The 22,853-nt window shown below is 43.9% G+C and overlaps 1 protein-coding gene across 7 annotated transcripts in view; it reads right to left on the bottom strand.

Moving 5' to 3' along the window:
* SHROOM3 (shroom family member 3) overlaps nucleotides 1-22,853 on the bottom strand; it is a 249,737-nt gene that overhangs the window by 53,328 nt on the left and 173,556 nt on the right. For 6 of the 7 annotated variants that reach the window (XM_070614572.1, XM_070614570.1, XM_070614571.1 and 3 more), the window contains one exon: nucleotides 5,179-5,310. In XM_070614572.1, coding sequence (XP_070470673.1) covers nucleotides 5,179-5,310 — 132 coding nt within the window. Of the gene's footprint in view, nucleotides 1-981; nucleotides 1,177-5,178; nucleotides 5,311-22,853 lie in introns of those variants that run through there. The other variant, XM_070614574.1, reaches the window with a different exon arrangement.

Raw genomic sequence — 22,853 nt, forward strand, 5'->3', positions numbered from 1 at the left:
TCTCTCTTATTCACTTTCAAGGGAAAGAATGCCAAATAAAACTTGAAAAACCAGCCCTGTGATCCCTCTCTGTATATGTGTTTTATAATATAAATAGTTCATATTTTCTTTTCTACCTTTTACATGGTATAATAATAAAATGAATGCCCATAATAATAAAATAAATATTCAAGTCACCTTGAGATCTAGAACGTCAAGATGACTGTTGCATCCACCTGACCTTCTCCATATCATATTTTCTTTAAGCAGAAGCATCCCTAGCTACAGGCATTGGCATTAAGCATAACCCTGGGCAAAAACTTCGAATTAAGATTATATAAGGATAAAAGCTGAATTCAAATTACTGCAAATAACAGAAAAGATAATCAAGCATTTAAACCTTCAATTGTGATGGAGTTAAGTAATGTACAATTGGCAATCTCAATAAACACTTCTTTTCATATAAACTCAAAGTTCAATGAGATGACCAAACCTCTTCTTTAAAATTGAGACTATACCCACAAGTTCCTTTTCTTTATACAAATGTTGGCACTAAGAATAGAGAACTTGGCTACTAGTATACAGATACGCAGCCATTCCTTGTGCGAAACAGAAACAGTTACTCTGAAATTCCCTAGGGAAATGGGGAAGCAAAACCACAAGGTATATAACACGAAGCAAGTGCTAATCTGAATGAGATAAAAAGCCATGTCAAATATGCACATCATAAGGAATATGGTGACTGTATATATAGGAGAGAGAATGATCAAAAATTCCCACACAGAAATATTATCAATACACTGAATTACACATGGTGCTCAAATAATGAGAATTTTCATGTCAATTTAGAGAAACGGGCTTAAACTTAACATATGGCTGGTTATTTATTTTTCTTTATCAAGATACAGCACAACATCAAAAAGACACCTGTGAAAGGCTTGTCAGCTGAGAATCCTGCACTGAAAGATTCTAAATCTCATTCTAAGATAGGAGTGGACTTACCTTGTGGCAAACAGAAACATCCTAGATAACAACCCTCTGGCCAACTGAATGTCATATTCAGGGGTGGGATAAAAAGCCATTTCACCCTGCTACTGCTCTTTCTGCTCCTCCCAGGGGGTTGCAGAGTCTTTGCAACAATTCCATGTGCCTCCAGTCACACAGCCTGATCCGCCCTGAACTTGCTAAGCTTCCTGCAAAGGGGAGGGACTCTCATTGCCGGTCACCTCTGTAAAGTGGCCAATTAAAATTCAATGCCTGCTCTGTAAGAAGGAAGAAGAGAAGGTGATCCTTAGTAACTCTTCGTAAGAAGAACCAGCATCTTAGAAAATAGCACACAGCTTAGAAATGCCAGAATTCTACTCTGTGGGCAGGAGGAGGAGGGGAGCAAGGGAAATCATCTGCTGATAAAACGCATCAAACTGAAATCAGGAAGTTTCCTGAAATGATCTTCTCTGCCTGAGCGGCGGCCTCCTCCACATGCAAAAATGTCACTGTCTGCAGAAGTGTGTGGTAATTGCTTTAAGCTTCCCACAGTCTGGGAGGCTACTGAAGCAGGGGTTCTAGAGCAACACCCACTGAGGCTTCCTGGGCACACTAAGTCAACAGCACGGGGACACTACTCATTGCCAAGCGAAGTGAAAGTGCCAGCTGAACTAACCTTGCTGCCCAGTTGAAAATGAATTAAGGGTCAGACTCTGAGCTTCCATTATCCGTTCATCTTGATTTACTTTACAGAGCACAGAACATAGCACCATGTATGGGTAAATGCTTAATAACTAGATGAGATAGTTATGATAATGATGATGGTAACTGGTGGTGGAAGGTGAGGAAGGGATGAGAAGTTTAAGGCAGAAAGCACTGGCGTGGGAAATCTTGAGTTTTAAGGTAGAACCTTTTGTTTCCTTTACCAATTCATTGAAATACCCTACCCTGAGGCTTGACAGATTTTAGGGAGAAGTTTCTGCCAAGATGAATTAGATCACAGGATTATGACTGACAAGTTAGATTAGAGAGAAATCAGGGAACTAAGCAGGAAAGGAAGGATGGGATTGGATGGGTGAGAATATTAGGCCTTGAACCGCTAAGAGCGTTTCTCTCTCTCTAACTTGGTTGTTTGGCTGGTCCCTCTATATACCTGAGGGGGAGAGAGTTTCTTCCTTTTGCTCGTTCCTTTTTAAGTAAGTGAGAAAATCCTTTCTGGCTATTTTCTTCATGAAAGAGGAGCTATATACAACTATGACCCATTGGACTTGGAATTGGCTCAAAATCAGTGTACAGGCTTCTGTGACCTGTCACACATTAGACTAGCTCAATGCCCACTACTAGCCTCCCACCTCAACACTTGCCGGACTCCTAAGATAAGTACATCGTGTCTGCTCTAAGTAGAAGAATAAGACATCAGCATCTCATCCCTTTCTATATTTCAAAACACCATTTAGACCACAGCCAGCTTGAAAGAACTCTTGGTGACCAAAGCCAGAACAATTTGAGCAATAAAATAAAAAACAGCACTACTGCATTATAACCCACAGAATAAAACAGCATGATGGAGTCCATACCGATATAAATAGCTGAATAAACAAATAAGTGTGGGAAAGAGACAGCTCTTCCTTACACAAGAATTCCAATTAACAAATGTAGAAGGAATGAAGGAAACAGACTCATCTTCAGAACATTACAGTAATAACTGTCATAGGCAGTATCCACTGATGGATGCTAAAATGAGTGGGAAAAAATTTGAGAAGAAACAGGATATTTGCATAGCCTCAAAGTTATCTCCCCCAATATATTTATTAATTACAAAGAGACAGATGACTTTATAGTGGAGAAACCTGGCAGACTTCACCTTAACCAAGGTTAACATCACAAGTAATACAACATATTGTCATCATGTAATCCCTGATAGGACACATCGCTTTTGTGGTATTCTTGCCAAAAATGCATAACCTCAGTCTAATAAGGAGACAATATCAGATAAACCCAAATAGAAGGCATTCTACAAAATAACTGGCCCACACTCTTCAAAAGTGTCAAAGTCATAAAAGACAAAGAAAGACATATATAAAATTCTTAGAGTATAAATAGAGTAAAACTTCCAGCCAACAGGATATGAGCAGGAGTGATGTATGCAACATCTAGATCATGACTTTTTTCAAAGGAAACTGCTTGCCTACCTGCTCCCTTGCAGGCTCCCTTGATACAGACATAGCACCGTCCCCAGCTTTGACCAAGATGATGAGGGCAACCCCAGCTTGTTTTAAAGACAATCTCCTCATGATATACATTTAGGTTCATTTCTTTCATCCAATTGTTAAAGATTGTTTTATAAAATATTTTGTTTCAAGCTCAAACGCAGGTCTGTGTGATTCCAATACTCAAGCTCTTCACCCCACTTAGTCTCTGCTCTTCCCGCCTTTATCGCCCTGGCTAAGGGCCCACAATTACCCCCAACTGCCCCACAGCAGAAACTTAGGAGTCACGCTTTAATCTTTCTCCTCCCTTCTCCCCCTCTCATCTGCTATTGATCTGCCTCCTAAATTCTCAAATCTGTCTCCTCTCTTGTCCCATCACCACTTGCTTAGTTTAAGTCTTGATCATTTCCCTCCTAGGCTACTGCAGTAACTTCCTAACTACCACGTTCTGGCCTCCAATACTTTGGCACTGATGCTACATTAACCTACACAGCCCAATGGAGTCATTAAATAGAAGACCCTGGTTCTCTACATTTTGAAGGTCCTAGCAGGCTGAAGGCAAGAGCGATAACCTTGGGCTTTTGCTTCTTCAGGCTATTGCTGGAACAACCTTTTGCCAGTTAGTTCTCTTGTTGTCAGAGCCCTCTGCGAATCTTGCCCTGTCCTCAACAGGTATGATCAAACTTCTTTTGAATCTTTTTTTCAAATGAAGTATTACAGAGAGCCTTAATACAGATACCAGATACAAGTGTTGTTTTATTATATTAAACATAATACTTTAATTATATTTGCATATCCATAAACATGGATAATTGCATAAATCCAAATTTATAATGTTTACTTATTTATAATACAAGTCAATGCATCTACATGAAAAGAACCCCCTACACTGAAATCAGGATAATTAATAACAATGATAACCAACATTTGTTGAGTGCTTAAGATGTGCTGGGCACTGCCCTGCATGCTTTACATGTATTAGCTCTTTAATTCTTTCAGCAACGCTATGATTAGTTATTACACCTATTTTACAGATTGTAAACTCAGAGAACATCAGAGAACGTCAATAACATATCCGCAGTTACTTAGTGGCAGAACTGAGATCTCAACTCTAGGTTTTCTCCTTCCACGGACCCCATCTTACTCACTATATCATACTGCCTTTCATGCTGGCACACAGACTTATGTGATAATGATGAGAATGATAACCACATCATTACACCACCACCTAATATTTGTTTCACCTGACATTTATTTAGTTCTCGTTCCCTATGTGCAGGCTCTGTGCTAAGTTCTTTGAACACTTTATCTCATTGAATCCCCACTGTTGTCCTATGAAGTAGGTTCTGTTGTGCTGGTTATTGAGGCAATAGATTGTAGTGGCTCTGAGCTTGGTCAAACTGCCTGAATTTGAATCCACCACCTCCTTGCTGAATGCCCTTACACTAGTGCAAACTTCACAGGACTGCTGTGAGAGTTTGATGAGACACGCAGAGCCCTTGCACACTGCCTAGCACCATGGGAAGCACAGATCAGAAGCTGCAAATTTTTGCTAGGCTAACTTTGTAATCTCAGGACATTCCTCAATCAGAAATGACAAGAGAAGTTTCAAATGAATATCTGTTCAAAGATGAAGGAATCTTGCTGTACAACTTAACACATTAGTCGTTTCCAAAGGGTAAGACATTGGTATATCGCTTCGAGAGTTTTTAATTATAGTTTTAAAAACATTGTGGATGCATTTCTAAAAAGTTACTTGAATCAAATGATTTGAGGGACCCCTGGATTACCTCCCAGGAACTTTAGGGTTCTTCGGAACCTAGTTTGAAAACTGCCATTAAGATGGTTATCCTTCAGGACTCTAAGCTTCTAAGGTGACCTCCCTGTTCAGCCCCTCCTTACCTCTCTCACTAGCCTGTATCTTGACCAACTTGCCCCCAATTCCTGCTTCCAGCAGCCAAGTTCTTTTTCTGAACCACTCAGCACAGACCTCTGTGCCTCTTACCTGTGCTTCAGCCGAAGCTTAACTCCTCCTGACCACGCTGCTTTCCTGTGCTGGGGGTTAGAGGTGAGGTGCTCTGGGCCGAAGGAGTCAGAGGTGCCAGTGTCTGCAGGGCCCGGGTCTGCACACGCATCTCTGGGAAAAATGGGAAAACAGCAAGTTGAGCATGATTGTGTTCATGGGCAGGGGGCAGAAACGGATCCAATAAGAAAAATGTGTGAAAATTAACCCTAGAGATACAAAGCAGCACAGCTCGGTGCAGAGTTCTAAGCTTGCATCCACCAAGGTTCTCCCCTCGAAAGGCAGTGGATCTGCTCTGAGGGCTCCATCCTTTCCCACCTATGTTTGTGTGAAGCAATAAAGTGTACCTCCCAATCTTAGAATACTAGAGTTCACAACCAAAGGGGAAGAAAGATGCATTAACTGTTATGAAGGTTAACTCCCGTATAATTTAGTATCCATTGGTCCATTGTAAGTGAAAAATTGGACTCACAGAAGCTAACTGTCAGGCGAGGTGGCTCCCTGAGACCCAGCCCCTGCCGCCTCACTTCTCAGTTTACTGTAAGGAGAGCGATCTCCAAGTGGAGCAGCCCTCGCTCTGTTCAGTGGGTGGCAGCTCAGAAGCACATGCCAACTCTTGAGGCTGAGCTATTTCAGATTGTTGGGATTCCACTGCGCTAGAGGCAAACCTTTTGTGAGTCCATTGAAATCCACCCTCCTACCCGTGGTCCCTAACACCATCCCCATAACTCTTTTCCTCCACACACTCCCAGGGAGTCAGAGAAAAATTTTAAGCCCAGCGTGGCCAACGAGTTCCGCCATGGGAACAGGCGTATTTCTTCTCCCTAGGAGAGTCTCGGATTCCGAATTTCCAAATGCCCCAACTGTATCCTTAAGGCCCCCTCTTGATCAGACTGTCCCCTGCATCACGCTCTGAAGGTCTGCCATCATTCCACTTCGCCGGGTGCCAGTGGTGTGTTTTCAATGCCTGTCTTCGAGGATCTTTCTAAGCCTCTGAGAGCCGACTGGTGTAATCAGGACTCTGGGGAAGGCACAAATGCATGCTGTCCGGCCCCTGCATAAGCCTGGGCTGAGGGGATGGCATTACCAAATGACTGTTGATTTCTTTTTATTTCAGGACACAGAGGGCGATGACCAGGGGGTCAACAGGGAGTCTCCATCTTTCATGTTTACCTTGGTTTTCATCTAAGCTAAAGTGTTTATCTTTACCTTAGTTATCTCTAAGCATCATCACCTTCCTCTGTACATGACTTTTCTCACCAAATTTAGGATTCCTGGCTTTTAATACATTCAGTATAACCCTAGTCTTGAAGTCTGAAGCCCTGGTTGAGGTTCTGTCACTTATGAACTGAGCGACATCAGAGCCCCGGGCTCCTCATCTGTGAAGTGCGTACGAGGTTAGGAGCCCGGCTCTGGAGTCAGCCTCTCTGAGTTGGAGTCCTGGCTCTACCCACTGACCAGCTCTGTGACTCTGTCCTCTCTATGCCTCGGTTCTCTCATCTTGGGAGTGGGTGCAAAAGAACAACTGCTTTCATAGGTTGTTGAGAAACTTAAGTAAACTAATACAGGTAAAGCACTTACAACAGAGCCTGGCAGATATTCAGCACTCGGCTAATTAGCCATTATTATATACCTATCTTGCAGAGTTCCTATAAAGTTTCTAGACAATGTCGATTAACTGCCTGGCATACTGCCTACACATGCTATATGCTTAATTAACTAATTATTTTCATTATTGTCTTAAATAGTACCTTCATTTTAGAGCTCCTTTGAGCTAAGATGTTACATAAAATAGACGCAACTACAAAAGACCTAAGTTATATTGGAAGTAATAGCAAGAAGAGCCTTGGCCCAAGAGTTAACACATCAAAGCCTTTTGCAGAATTCATCACGTGGTCTCCAATTAGGACTTCCCATACAGCCCTCAGGGGCACCGACCCCCATGGCCATCTGGCTTAAGCTGAGGCAGAAAGAATATTCAAAGGAAGCTCATCACCAAATACAAGAATGTAAAGATGACAGGAACGTAACAGCACACCTAAGACCCCCCTATTGGTACAGTCCATTATGACCAGCAAGCTTTCCTTTCCAGCTCCCTTCCAGAGCCTGCTGCTGTCTGCTGGGAGAAAACAATGAGGCCAGGCCTGAGCTTGCACAAAACTTTTGTGGCATTTAATAACTTCCTCATTTTTTGCCTAAACCACAATCATTAGTTCTGTCCTTTCTGCACAGTGGCTGAGCCCTTTTCTCTTTCCCTTCCCATTCTCCCTTCCTTGGAGGCTCCGAGGGACGGAAGGTCCAGAGGTGCAGGCTGTCACAGTGAAGGACGGGCAGGAAGAGCAAAAGCAGGCAAGTGGGAAAGAGAGGGAAGCATGAAGAAATGAGACCATCTCATCTTTTTAAGGATTTCTTTTTTTTTTTTTTTTAAAGATTGGCACCGGAGCTAACATCTGTTGCCAATTTTCTTTTTTTTCCTCTTCTTCTCCCCAAAGTCTCCGGTACATAGTTGTATATTCTAGTCATGAGTGCCTCTGGTTGTGCTGTGTGGGATGCCACCTCAGCATGACTTGATGAGCAGTGCCGTGTCTGCACCCAGGATCTGAACCAGCAAAACCCTGGGCCGCCGAAGAGGAGTGTGCGAACTTAACCACTCGGCCACGGGGCCGGCCCCCTTTTTAAGGATTTCTAATGCATGCTTCTTTTCAACCCTAGGAAAGCAGACATCAGCACCCCAGCACTGCCCTCCATGGCCACACATTGTCCTGCCACCTCCAGCGAAACAGCTGAGGTGTTCATAAAACCTGTATTGCTTGTTGCTGACTGCAACCCCTAGGCTAAGTCACGGCACAGCGCCCCTGCTAGTCTTCCCCTCCCCCACCCTGGCTGGGCCGGCTCCGGAGGCCCCTGAGTGGGCTCCCCGGATGCATTAGGAAACAGGCTGGAGAGAGCGTAGGAGGAATCACCAGCACCCAGAGCACAGCTTTTCTGCCTTAAACTCTTTCTGGAATAACCTGGACAACAAATAAATATTTTTAAACTCGTATGTTCTAATGAAAAGAAATTCCATAGTTAATCTAGGTAGAAAAGGAGTCCTGAAATGAGCGTTCGGAAGGCTGCTGTCCCAGAAGCCCCCACCTGGAACGGTCCCTTTGCCCTTCTCTCCCCCTGCCAGTTATCTTATCTGTACACTGAACTCCGGCTGTCTCTGGAATGCACATTTTCCCACCCACCTGAGGTTACTATGCTACCTGCCTCAGGACAGACTGAAACTGACCAAGTCTGCAAAGTGCTCTGATCGCATCAGGAAATGGTGCCCCATTAGTGCCACTAGACTGGGGCAGATTACTCCAAGTCTTTCCTATACAAGGCTATGCGTGCTTTCCCACATGTTATCATTTATTCTCCTAACTTCTCCAGGAAGGCGAGAACGATGGGCTTCTTGTAGCCCCATTTTCCAGATGAACAAACTGAGATACAGGGAACATCTATATCTTGGCTCAAACCACACACAGAATCATACTCACTTGGGACTAAAATCATGGATGACTACTCAATCTTCTTTCTTTCAGTTTTGCAGTTTCAAAACTTTTCAGTTTATGTCACAAATTCTGTAGGCCTTGGAATCATTAACCTAGATTTGGTCAGAATGGGTGAAGAATGGTGATGATGGGGCCATTAATTAAACATGCTACCAAATGAGCTTATTTTTACTTAAAAGATACTCAGAGGTACATAATTTTACTTAAAGATACCCAAAGATACATTGTAGGAGCTTTGGAATCAATGAAACAGCTTCAAATGAAAAATACTGGAATAAATCATTGGGCTCTCCAGGCTTATGGGGCTACTTCCAGATCTGTAAAAGCATTTACCCCCTTCTGGCTTAGCCACACTCATCCTTCAGGTTTCAGGTTGGACATCGATTCCTCTGTGTGTAAGTCGGGGTGAGATGACCCCTGCCGTGCCAGCAGAGGGGCACACTGGCTATAATGTGCATTTCAAAGAGAAATTCACACCATCTTCTGGGACCACCTATTTGTGCCCCTGTCTTCCACTACTTGCTCAGCAAAGGCAAGCAGGCCAGCTTGCTGCCTGACACACAGAGTTGCTCGATAAAAATCTGTTGAACAAATGAAGTAATGCTAAATATTCAACAGAGCTGTAACTTTTCTTCCCTCCTATCTCCTTTTAATTCACAAATAACTTGCTGGCAAAACTAATGAAACGTTTTTGAGGGCTGTTTTTATATTTTTTCTTGTTGCTCTCCAGTCTCAGTATCACAAACTATGAGTGAAGAAATGGCAGTCAAAACTGACTTGAGGTGGTTTAGCAGGGGCTAAAAAAATTATTGTGAGTTACAATCCCAGTATCATCTTTCTTCCCTACATAGTCAAGAAACAAGAAATCCAGGCCAACCACCTATATATTTCTATTTCCTATGATGAGAACATTCATATTCTCACCCCTATTTTTTTTTTTTTTTTTTTGAGGAAGATTAGCCCTGAGCTAACTGCTGCCAATCCTCCTCTTTTTACTGAGGAAGACTGGCCCTGAGCTAACATCCGTGTCCGTCTTTCTCTGCTTTCTATGTGGGATGCCTACCACAGCATGGCGTGCCAAGCGGTGCCATGTCTGCACCCGGGATCCGAAACAGCGAACCCCGGGCCGCCGGAGCAGAATGTGCACACTTAAATGCTGCGCCACCGGGCTGGCCCCCTCTCCCCTCCTAATATTCACAACTCTTGAATATGTACTGATTGCTTTACTATTTAGTATTTTAACAGAGTCGTTAACTGCTCTCTGAACGGAGTTTCAGCCAATAGCACATGGAAAAAGTTCCAGATCATTCTGTTCCTGTGGCTCTCTTGAACACCATGAAAACTGGGGAAGGACTGGGGACTGGAGTGAGAGCCATTAAGGAGCTGGGCCAGGCTTATTAAAATGGTCTCTCCAGATCCCTGTAATTCCTGGTTTCTGTTGAGTTTAAATAGTTATCCTTTGTCCTTTGTGGGAGCTGGGGGTGGTGGCAGAAGGAACCCTATCTCCTTGGCATGGACCATAACAACCTTAGGGAAGTGCTTGACTCATCTGTTAGAATCAGCAATTTCTTCCTTTTTGCTGTGTTTTGTCCGGGAGGATTAGGGTTGGGGTTAGGGTTAGCTTCTCCATTGGCCAATTTCATTCCTGTCCCCTTCAACCCAATGTCTATCCAGCAGCTAGCACAACCTTTAACAAATGTGAGTGGATCATGTCATCCTCTAATAAAACCGTTGTGTAGCCTCCCCCTGCACTTTGGCTAAAATCTAAGCTCCTTCATTTGGCCCGTGAGGCCTCCAGTGACCTGGCTCCTGCCCACCCTTAAACATCGCCTCTCTCACTCCGCCCTCACCTCATTGGCCCGCCTTGAGCTCCCCAAGCCCGCCAAGCTCTTCGCTTTCACACACGCTGTCCCCTCCACCTGGAACAGTCTTCCTCCCAGTTCTTCCCTTGGCTGGCTCCTCCTCAGCCTTCTGGTCCCAGGTAGAACATCACCTCCTCTGAGACCGCCTCACCTCCCACAAATAGTCTCTTTCCTGGCACCCGGTCTTTTCCTTCACTGCACTTATGGCTGCATGTGATCGTTTATTGGCACGTGGTCTGCTTCCTCTGCCAGACAGTAAGCTCAGCGAGGTCAGGGCCCACGGCTGGCTTTTTTTCAGGTTTGTGTTTTTAAACCACTACAGACCCAGGGCCTAGCACAGTGAATGGCTCATGCTAGGCACATAATACAGGCTTAGAGAATAAATCATATGGGACTGTAAAAGGCGTAACTGTGTGACGCATCCAAAATGGAGCTCGAGACCCTTGAACTCAAAGGCATCAAACTGTGTGTAGTACATATTTTGGGGAAGGTGGGATCTCTCTTCTTTTAGTCACTTTCTATATTAGGTCGTGAGTCAACTTCTTTGTGGAAAAGGAATTCAGTCCTAACTTTTGTCCCTGTCATTAGCAGCTGGCTTCCACAGAGGAGAGAGGACTGGTGCCGAGGGATCATGGCCCAGCCCTTTGACAAACAGTTGGCACAGCTCAGTGCAGTTTTGCTGCCTTCTGTTTCGAAGCAGCCAGAATGCTTTTTGAGATTAAGCAGACGGAAGTGCATTTACACAGGGCTAAGTGTCCTCAGAACTCTTTGAAGAAATTCCTCTGGAGTTATGCTGGCTGCATGTGTGCACTCGTTTTCATAATTCACCTTATGAAAAGTGGCATTCTTGGTTTCCTGTGTTTCTTTTGACTTTTTATCCTGCTCCGTGTCCTTCAGGCACGATGCTGGCCTTATTATCATCTCCAATCCTGTTAGCAGGTCTCTAGTGCCATCGCCAGAGGCTCCCCAGCAAGTTCCCCTTCAGTCTCCTGGAGGTGGAGAAGGCCTGGATTCTCAGCTTCTTCAGTGTCTGGAGGGAGACTTTTAAGAACTGCCCTTGGGTACAGATTTCTGTTCTTAGCTCCACGTAGCTGTTCTTCACTTTCTGATGACTGAACACTGATCAAAGGTTTCACAGACATTCTCAGTGGATCGATCGCCCTTTCTTTAAAGGCCCCTTGTTCCTATTTGTTCATAGCTATATATTTAGACGTCACCTTCCGAGTCACTCCTTTTATGCTTTTTTAATCGTTACTTACCATCTAGGAAGCTCACTCTGCATTCCTTCAGGCCTGTATCCTATCTGGTGCTTTCCATCACAGGTATGCCACTTACTCATACTTAAACACCTCTCTGCCTCGCGGCTCCCCCACCCTGGTCTGGCAGCTTGGTTATTACAGAAGGGCCACACATAACTCTTCAGCCGTGTGTAGATGTGATTCGTATGTCTCAGATGTGTCCATTTATACCTCCTGCTCTTGCTGCTGCTGTTTCTCAGTTGATTTCCCTGAAACCACCCAAATGGATCCACATGTACAATTTATACCACTGGCATTTAGCATATTTCTGATTCTTTTGAAACCACATGCTCAGCTATCTCCAGATCTTAGCCAATGACCTCTACGACAGCCTCGCACAAAGACTGGAAAAGGGTGGGTATGGGAAAAAGCCAAATGACTAGGCAAATCTTTTAACCTACCTAACAAATATTTAATCTGCTACAGATTTATTTTTGACTTCAATCTCTTTACCCAATGAGCCCTGAGATATAGCCGGCCCAAAGCAAGTGCATGAAGAAAATGAAGGGCCCTCATGCAAGAGCTTACGGTTAAACTGATGTCTTCAACACTGGAGGGTATGGACCTACCTACAAATACTCAGAGCCTGACCTTAAATCACCCCTGATAAGTGGCAGGTTGTCTAACGTATATGGACAATGTGGACTCTGGAACCACCTGCTCGGGTTCCTATTGGGGCTCTATTACCTAGTAGGTATTTGACCTTGGGCAGGTCACTTAAACTCTTGTGCCTCAGTTTCCTCCTCTATAAAATAAGGACGATAATAATAGCACCTGAATCAAAAGGTGCTTATGAGGCTTGAATGAATCAGTATGTATAAAGCACCTAGAATAGTACCTGGCAATAAATGTTAATTTCTTACTAATAGAACGGAAACTTACATTTATTGAGCACACAGTATTGCCACATATGTACTTTAAAAACACTTATTCAAGGGCCGGCCTGGTGGCACAGCAGTTAAGTTCGCATATTCTGCTTCGGTGGCCGGGTGTTCACTGGTTTGGATCCTGGGTGCGGATCTACACACTGCTTATCAAGCCATGCCGTGGCAGGCGTCCACATATAAAGTAGAGAAGATGGGCACAGATGTTAGCTCAGGGCCAGTCTTCCTCAAAAAAATAAAAAATAGGGGGCTGGCCCCATGGCCGAGTGGTTAAGTTCGCACGCTCCGCTGCAGGCGGCCCAGTATTTCGTTGGTTCGAATCCTGGGAGCGGACATGGCACTGCTCATCAGACCACACTGAGGCGGCGTCCCACATGCCACAACTAGAAGCACCCACAACGAAGAATATACAGCTATGTACCGGGGGGCTTTGGAGGGAAAAAAAGTAAAATCTTTAAAAAATAAAATAAAGAAAAGAAATAAAAAATAGAAGAAAAACACTTATTCAGTTATTCTTATCATTTGAGACAGTGAGGATCCTCATTTTATAGATAAAGAAAGCAAAATGAAATAAGACAAGTAGAAAGGGGTCTGGTCAAAGGCCACGTCCTCTCTACTCCACCCCTCATTCAATGTCTCTGAGGATCACTGGGCTTTAAATACTTTTTTCTCAGGCATCGGCCATATGCCAAGCCATGCAGGCCTGTCATTTCTTCCACATCACCCTTTTGCCACTCATGTGAGACAAAAATATAAGCATAAAAACAAAAGACCAGCAAATATACCAGAATGTCACTACTGAGGGATAAGATTATGGGTGATATATTTCCTCTCTTTCTCTACATCTTGCAAATTGTTTACAATTAACATTTATCATTCTAATTATCAGAGAAAGTAAATTAGCCTTTTTTCCCCCTAACTAGAATGAGTCTCAGAGTCTAATTTCTCCATATTTTTAAAGGAAAATCTTTGTTGGGGAATGGAAGCGGATATATCTATCCTGGGAGCAAATTTGGGCAGTGGATAGACTTCATGCTAGTGGCGGGTTACTTTGGGAACTCCAGCAACTGCTGAAAATACTCATTGCAGGAGGAAGCAGGATTTGTGGGAAACCAGGATCAGTAGAGGGAGATGAACACCTCCTGAGAAAATTCAGCCTCCACCTTCTCTCTTCCTTTTTAGTGTTCCAAAGAACCTTGCAAGTCTCTACAGCGAACCATAATAATTCTTTACTTTGATGTCATCCATTATAGATTGAAGGTACCTTCCATACATTATTCCATTTGGCCCTCATAATAATCCTAGAGTACAAGTAGACCAGGTATTATTTATCCCTACTTAATTATTTATCCCTATTTAACAGATGTAGAGACAGCCTCACAGAGAGACAGTTACTTGCTCAAGTTCAGGTCTTGTAAGCTACACGACTGGCACATGAAGCCACGGTCCTTAACTCTAACTTTTATACTCTCTCTTATTTTACGCTGCCTTTGAATTCTACAATCCTAAATCCATCGACACAGATGACAAACATTTAATAGCAAAGCTCCTTTAAAGGGAAAGCTTCTTCAGAAGAAAGCGGAAATTATCGAAATTCAGATGGGACCCCTCTTCAGCCCTAGCCCAAATGTCCCCAAACCTAGAGAAATGATGATGCCAGATTTTGAAGAGCTCCCACCCTTAGCCCTGCCACGCAGGCTGCATTTCTTCTCCTGAGTCAGAACTTCCTAACAGTGGTCACTCTGCCCAAATGACACATGACATGTTTCATGCTGAGACTCACAGCCCACTTCTATCCCCAGCCCAATCATTCGCTCAATCAACAATCGCTAAGAGTCAACCATGGACCACCCAATGGATTTGGCACTGGGACTGCAATGGCGGCAAAATAGACACGATTCCTCCCTTTGTAGAATTACAAATTAATGGGCAAGACAGGCAAAATAATCGTACAAATATATAATTACAAATGATGATGAGTGCTAGGGAGAGAAAGTACATGAGACCACAAGAGTGGTCCACACTCAGCACACCTCCCTCTCCTTTCCATTCATTGTCTCACGCTGTCTGTAGACATGCTTGTTTCCCTCCAGTCACATGCTTCACGGAGGGCAGGGATCAAAGCAGCAGTCCCAGAAGTTCTAATTACCTTATGGAGTGTTCCGAGCCAGGCCACAAGCTAAATTATTACCTGCACAGCTTATTGTAATCTTCACAACCAATCCTCAAAGGCAGGTACATCCCTACTTTACAGATGAGGAAATAAACTCAGAGAAGCAGAGGAAATTGCTCAAGCTCTCCTAGAACCAGAATGTGAATCCAGATCTGGCTGACCACAAAGCCTGTGTTCCTAACCACTACGCAATACTCTCAATCTTACTGAATTTCTCTTTCCTTCCTTGGCCAGGTATGGTACTCTTCCAAGAGATAATGTCCAATAAATATTTGCTTAATAAAAATATGCTATGAGTGGACATTAGGCCAGCTTTCTGGTGGGCTCCCTGTAGTTGTCTACCCTATCTTGTCTAGATAGGGATCACTGTCTTCCCAGAATGAAGTTCTGTTGCCAATGCTTTGCCTGGACCACATCAGTGTGCTGTTGGTCTGCTAGGGCAGATGGGGAGGGGTGCACAGAATATAATGCAACCAATGCCGAGTCCATCAGATGAAACAGCAAAGGGCATGTGAAATGATCTTGACATCCTGCATCATGGGAGCCTTATGGAAGGGTAAGGTTGGGGCCAAAGAGAAAACATCCCAGTCCCAATTCCTATGACATACCTCTCCCAGGCCACAGTGCGTGGTGTAGTACCAGCAATGACCTCTAGAAAAGCATGTTGGAAAGGATCTACTTGTGAGAGGAGAGGGAGAGGGAGAGGGAGCGAGAGCGCTTGAGAGAGACAACAGCAACATGGCGGAAGTAACACAGCAAAATAAATTTGTTAATACATCCTTCCCTATTCCCACAAAACATTAGGAAAAAGGCATTTGGATGGTTAAACAGATACCAAGAATGTCCATACACGCACACACTATTATAGAGGGAAAGAGTACTAGATCAGCACCCAGGAGACCCACACCAGGTTGTTGTACAGGAGTTTTAGGATTCCTTTTACCCTTAAAGGCCTATGAAAAGAGAGCATAAATAACAAATCCCAGGTGAGAAAACATAACTGCTGAGTACCTCCACCCACAAGTGATGAGCACTCTCTACACGCAGGCTCCAAGTTGGAATCTGTGTGGCATAAAAGACAGTTTCTGACCTCTAGTCCCCCTGGAAAGACACACAGGATTTGGGGCCAGACGGACCTGGGTTCCACTCTGAGCTCTGCCAGTCCCTGGTCACTATTCTCTCTGAGCCTCAGGACCTCATCTGTAAAATCGGGACAGAGTATTAGCTGCCTGGTAGCATTGCTATGGGACCCAATGAGCCTGGCACATGATAACCTACAAAATAGGAATTACTACCCTTCAGTCAAAGTGGTCCATCTGAGAGAGATGAATATGGGAAGCCGCCCAAGGGGTGTAAGGGGATGGTGGTCTAATCATGGGCTCTTTAATTCCTTAAAAAGGGAAACTGCAAATGTCCAAAGCATTTGGGGAAAGATATAAGTATTTAACTCCGGAGTGGAGGGTTTTTGCATACAAGAACAGGAAACATGAGGCACTACCTGGGCCCCTTAGGAAGGACAAGCACAGAGGACAGAGCAACTGGTGTGAAAGAAACAGTTGCTCAAGCAGCAACAATGACAGAATTAGCCTGAGGAATTCTAGATGCCTCCTCTCACTCGAGGGAGCCTCAGGCACTGAGCGGGGTTGGCATGCCAGTGAATGTATCTGCATGGCTGTTTTAAAAACATAACAAGGGGTCAGCCCCATGGCCAAGTGGTTAAGTTCGTGCGCTCTGCTGCAGGCGGCCCAGTGTTTCGTTGGTTCGAATCCTGGGAGCGGACATGGCACTGCTCATCAAACCACACTGAGGCAGCGTCCCACATGCCACAACTAGAAGGACCCACAACGAAGAATATACAACTATGTACTGGGGGGCTTTGGGGAGAAAAAGGAAAAAAATAAAATCTTAAAAAAAAAAAATTAAAAGAAATAAAAATAAAAACATAATGAGGGGCAGCCCAGTGGCGCAGTTCGCACGTTCCCGCTTTGGCGGCCTGAGGTTCACCGGTTCGGATCCCGCGTGCGGACATGGCATCACTTGGCAAGCCATGCTGTGGCAGGCGTCCCACATATAAAAAGTAGAGGAAGATGGGTATGGATGTTAGCTCAGGGCCAGTCTTCCTCAGCAAAAAGAGGAGGATTGGCAGCAGACATAGCTCAGGGCTAATCTTCCTCAAAAAAAAAATAACGAGTTTGGGCCCAGTTTTTTTCAGCCCCAGGAATCCTCCCACTTTGGGCTCTGAGGCAAGAGACCCCTCCCCTCCTGCCCGCAGGAAGAGGTAGAGGGACTGTGGCTCTGGAAGGTCCCTGGGGTCGCAATGTGATCTGTGGGAGCCAGGGTTTCTCTCTCCCATCTGCATGCAAATAAGGTGCTCCTGTCCTAGACCTGCCTAGAGAAGAAGGGTGGACATTAAAAATGTAAATGGAGATTGTCATTCATCAGGAGAAAATAGGTTCCTTGCTAAATTTGGCATCAGCTGAGGAATCTTAGCAAAAATGAACTCACCCCCTTGTTTGTGAGGGAGGCCTAATCCTTACTTTGCCCAAGAGGATTATTGGGTCTTAGAAAGAAACTCACATGCACTTTTTTTAAGCTTGTGCCAACTGCATTTGTGTCCACAATATCCAAGATTCGTTCTGCTTTTTAGGGTAGATAATAGACATTCCATGCTATTTAAATGCCTCCAAATCTCAAACCTAAATGTTTCCAACCTTTGCTATTACCCAAAGCGGGACTCTCACTCCTAAGCTTTCCCCAGCTGTTGCTTTATATTCTTTAGAAGCACAGTTTAAATGGAAGGCAAGGTACCAAAATGCAGCCAATTTACGGAAAAGTAATTGCAGTTTACAATATACCTTTTCAGGTGTTTGTATCTATGGTTCCATGGGCTGAGTTTCTACTTATCCCCATCATTTTTCCTTTCTTTTGGTTACTATAGGGTTAGTGTAATGCAATCTGGAGTTCTTTTTTTTTTAATCCTGTAGGTCTCTTCTCACCCCAACACTATTCACTCCTCTCAGGGAATTCTGGACTCACCCATTACGTAACACAAAAGTAGGACTACAGAATCCTTATCTTTAGTTTAGCATGGCACTCTCAAAACATCATTTAAAAATATTACAAATTGGCAGCTGTTTTGGGCTTTACAAAGTATTTTTACATAACAAATTTAATCCTCATAGCAAACCTATGAATTGTTCTTCCCTTTCACAGAAACAGAAAGTGAAGGACAGGTAATTTAAACAAGTTGCTCAAGATCACAAAGAAAGTGGTAAAGCCAGGACCCAACACATTATGGGGCCCCAAAGCGCGCCCAGAACCAGCTTCTCCAACAGTCGCATCACCTAAGGGCTTAGATGTCTGCAGGCTGAAAGAGCTCTAGAAAAGAGCGCTGCCTTATCCCAGGAGGAGCACAATTCTCCCAGCACTGTCTTCCTCAGGAGTGGGATTTTTCGTGGTTTCTATTGGTAACTACTTCTCCTTATTCTCACCACAGGGGACGGTAGTTACAATTCCTGTTTCAACTCTGGGGCCAATTCGACCCCAGATAAGAAGGAATTTAGGTCTCCAAACAGTATCTTAGGAGACAGCTTCAAGACAAACTCATAGAGGTCGTGTTCTCCTCCTGAACCTCAAGTCCCCACGCTCTCCTCTAGCTTCCAGGGCCTGCCTGGTCTCCCCGGCTGGATGAAACCTGCCTTTGATACCAATTCCTTCCAGACCAGAGCTTGACCTTGTTAATGTCGACTACCCCATAAACCGATGATACTGGGAAGAAAAGCTGAAGGGAAAGTAGGTTGGGAAGTGAGTGATCATTTTTATCCGACTGGGCAGAGCAGGTCCTTCCCCCACTGCTGGGCACTAACACACAGAAGGAGCCGGCATCAGGCAGGAGTTTGGCAGGTCATGGGGCAGACAGGCCAGGCCAGCCTAGAGCAGGAAATATCCTGTGAGCTGTGTATCGCCCCTCGTCTCCTCTCTCATTATAACCCCAACACATCAAGCCTGGGAAAGGTACAGAATTCACGATAAAGAGAAGGTACTGGACTGTGACCCCATGTCACGAATCCAGTGGCGGATCGGTGGCCTCCGCCCCAGCCAGACCTGGCTCAGTAGGGGAGGCAGCCTCCTCTCACTAAGGCATTCCAGCTGCTAGTGGTGAAGAGGTAACCATAGAAACCGACACAAAGGGCTTAACGTTGAAGGAAAGAGGCTGGAGGCGATGGTGAAGAAGCAGAGAGGGACTCCAAGTGACAGTCCTGCAATTCTCCTAACTTTAGCCATGCCCGTCTATTCTGAGTCAGACTAAAAGACAAGTGAAGCTTGCATACAGCAAAGCAGCCTCGACGAGTCAGGGACAACCAGAGAGCTAAGAAAGACCTGTGTAGCTTCTTCCTCCAGATTTCTTCTCTCCCTTCAGAGAGCAGAGTTCTAAAACAGATTCATCTGCCAGTAATTTTGCCCTGAGATAATGTGGCTCACTTGGGTGGACAGAACCAGTACACAGTGACATTCCTTCAGATATGGCACTGCAAGCTACCCTCTGCAAAGGGGCCCCTCCCCAAACGCCCTGGCTCCAGCCCACTGCCTCCAGCGGTACCTCCTCTGAATGCTTGGGGAACTTCTGTAAATAGAGCTGGCACGACCTGGGTGGTTGAGGAAAGGGTCCTTAGATTTGAGCTGTCTAGTTGCACTGCAAAGGATAGGCTTGGATGTGGAGAATGTTAATATAGAGCATCTTGCACAAAAAAACAGGACTTTGTGAGGGAAGAATGGTATTAAGTGAAAAGGCTCATATCTAAATAGGAAATCATTGTCTGTCTATTTATTTAACTACATTTTCCCCTCAGGCATTTACAAATTATTTCAGTAAATTGGCCAATGTGATTCCCTATGTCTTCATTAAATCAACAGGGCTCTTTTTTTTTTTTAAGTTGAGGAAAAGTAGCCCTGAGCTAACTACTGCCAATCCTCCTCTTTTTGCTGAGGAAGCCTGGCCCTGAGCTAACATCCATGCCCATCTTCCTCTACTTTATACGTGGGATGACTGCCACAGCATGGCTTTTGCCAAGCGGTGCCATGTCCGCACCCAGGATCTGAACCGGCGAACCCCGGGCTCCGAAGAAGCAGAATGTGGGAACTTAACCACTGCGCCACCAGGCTGGCCCCTCAATGGGGTTCTTAACTTACCACCTGGAACTTATTTTTACTTAAACTTCCAGCTCAGGGTTCTCCAAAACCTGGGAGTTGAGGAAATGCCAATGGAAATGGAAAATACAAAGTACCCCGGGTCAATGGTTTCCTTTTCCTCTTACTTTGACAGGGCTCTGGAGCACATTTCTCACCTTGCCTCCCCTGCAAAGACCAAGATAATACTGCATCTACGTCAACCCTACAGGGCTTCACGAAGTCTAGGCCACATCCTAACAGGAGGCCTGGTTCTCCATATTTTTTGTTCACAAATCTACTTCTTAATTGGAGTCACTGGGGTAGGGGGTGGAGGACAATTCAGAGAGGGCCACTGACAGGAAGGCTTTTGAAGGCTGGCGAGAAAGAACCTGACAAGTTACTTAGCCCCTCTACTGCAACCCCACCGGGCCCTTGCATGCAGTCCATAAGGGGGGCACTGGCACCACTTATTGGTGTTACTTTCTCCCTGCAGTAATTAAATCTTAAAAATAATTTTACCTAAAAGGGAAAAGTAACTGACATCTATTACTAACCTCATCAGTTGAGAGGCAGGATCTTGTGGGGTTCTAATCCTGGCACCCCTATGCCCTCAGCAAGCAATTTAATTTCCTCCAAGTTTCCTCACCTTTAAAGCTGACTAATAAAGTAGACAGTGCCTACACTTCATAAGAGAGAAAGGAAGATACAAGGAGTTTCAGACAGCGCTTGACTCTTGGCAAGTACCCGATAAATAGTAGAAATTAACACCCACCAGGTGCCAGCCTTTTACTTTTTCATGTATTTCATCATTTAATCCTTATAACAGCCTTAATCTGGTAAGTGTGAATACCTCTTTCAAGGTAGTATTATCACCATTTTGCAGATGAAGAAACTCAAGCATAAGGAATTTAAGAACTTGCCCTAAATTCTTAGTAGGAAGCAGAGCTCAGACTCAAACCTAGGTGGTGTCTCCAGTCTAAGACCTTTCCCTATGCTGAACTGCGTTTACAGAAGACCACACTGTTGTCACTGTTGTTATTTTCAGTCAGGAATAACAACAGAGAACCTCAGCAAGAAACTCTGAAGTCTAAGAAAATAGAACCAATGAAAAAGAAACAGGATTTTAAACTTCCACCATAAGCAGGAGGCTTTAAAAACAAAACAAAACAAAAACCCAGAAGACTAGCCTAAAACGGAGCCCTCTGCTCTCAAAAAATTCCAAGAGAAATGGATACACATTCACACGCCCGGTCAAGGCATCTATGAACCTTGAGTGTAAAATGTTTTATTATTCATCACTGAATTCCCAGAGACTAATTCGGTCTCAGTAAATGTTTGATAAATGTTTGCTGAATGAATTAAACCCACCCAACAACAAAAAGCCTCTGTTGGAGTTGGCAAAGTATATAATGTCTAACCCAAACACTTTGTTGAACTTAAATAGTTGAAACTTAAAAGATTAAGTAAACTACTATCATATTTACCACTCTGTCCAAGGTATTTTACTGAAAATTCAAGTTATATAATTTGCCCCTTTAAAAAAAGCACAATATTAATTTGATAGAGATCAAGAGGTTCTTTCCCACCTCATCTTTGAAAAGAGGATGTAACATGTAAACCTTTCACCTGGATTCCCAGAGGATGCTGTGAGCCTAGTCTGGAAGTTCAGTTTAACTACTATCATTAAACCAGTCTTCAGAAAAAGAGGGGTTTGCCTAGTGGGTATTTCCTCTCTTTGGGGTTTACCTCTGTTGGCAAAGCGAAGCCCCAGTAGTATTTTGATCAAATAGGCAAGAACTTTAAATTCCCTACAATCTATTAAAATGAAGACACATATAATGCTAAGGCTATCAGTTAATACGTTACAAGATCCTTGATAACCCTAAATAAATGAGATGACTTTCACAGAAATTGCAAATAATTTTATCAACACCAAAAGCACTTATTATATTTATCACAGTGCATGGAATTATTAGCTGACATTTATTGAATTCTTACTAAGCTACATAGTATCATTATCTAACTCAATCCTCACAACAGCCCCATGAAGGAGATGTTTTATTATCATCCAACATTTCAAGGCTTGGAGGCATTTAATAACTTGCCCGAGGAAATACACACCTAGAGGCAGAGGTGGGATGTGTACCTTTGTCTATCGCTAGAAACCAACTTCTTATTCTTCTAATTGAGCTAATGCTTTGCATACAATAAAATGCATCCATCTTCCGTGTTCAGTTTGATAGAATTTGATAATTGTGTATACCCACATAACCATCACTCAGAACAGGACAGAAAATATTTCTAATGCTCCAGAAAATCTCTTCTTATCTCCTTCCAGTCAATCCCCCAGAGGCAACCACTAACTTCTGTTGCCACAGATTAGTTCAGCCCATTCTAGCACTTCATAAATAGAATTGCTTATGTCTTCTTTTGTGTCTGGCTTCTTTCCGTCTAACATGTTTTTGAGATTCACCCGGGTGGCTGCGTATATCACCCAGTTCACTCTTTTGATTGCTGAGTAATATCCTGTTGTATGGATGTACCAGAGTTTATCCATTTTCCTGTCAAAGAACACAGAGTTGTTTCCAGTTGTTGGCAATTATGAATAAGGTTGCCACGAACATTCAGTAAAAGTCTTTTTGTGGACATTTGTTTTCATCTATCTTGGATAAATAGATAAATAACTAGGCGAAGCAATATTGGGTCATAGGGTGTATATTTAACTTACAATA

This window comes from Equus przewalskii, chromosome 3 (assembly GCF_037783145.1).
Source record: "Equus przewalskii isolate Varuska chromosome 3, EquPr2, whole genome shotgun sequence".
Classification (NCBI taxonomy): domain Eukaryota; kingdom Metazoa; phylum Chordata; class Mammalia; order Perissodactyla; family Equidae; genus Equus; species Equus przewalskii.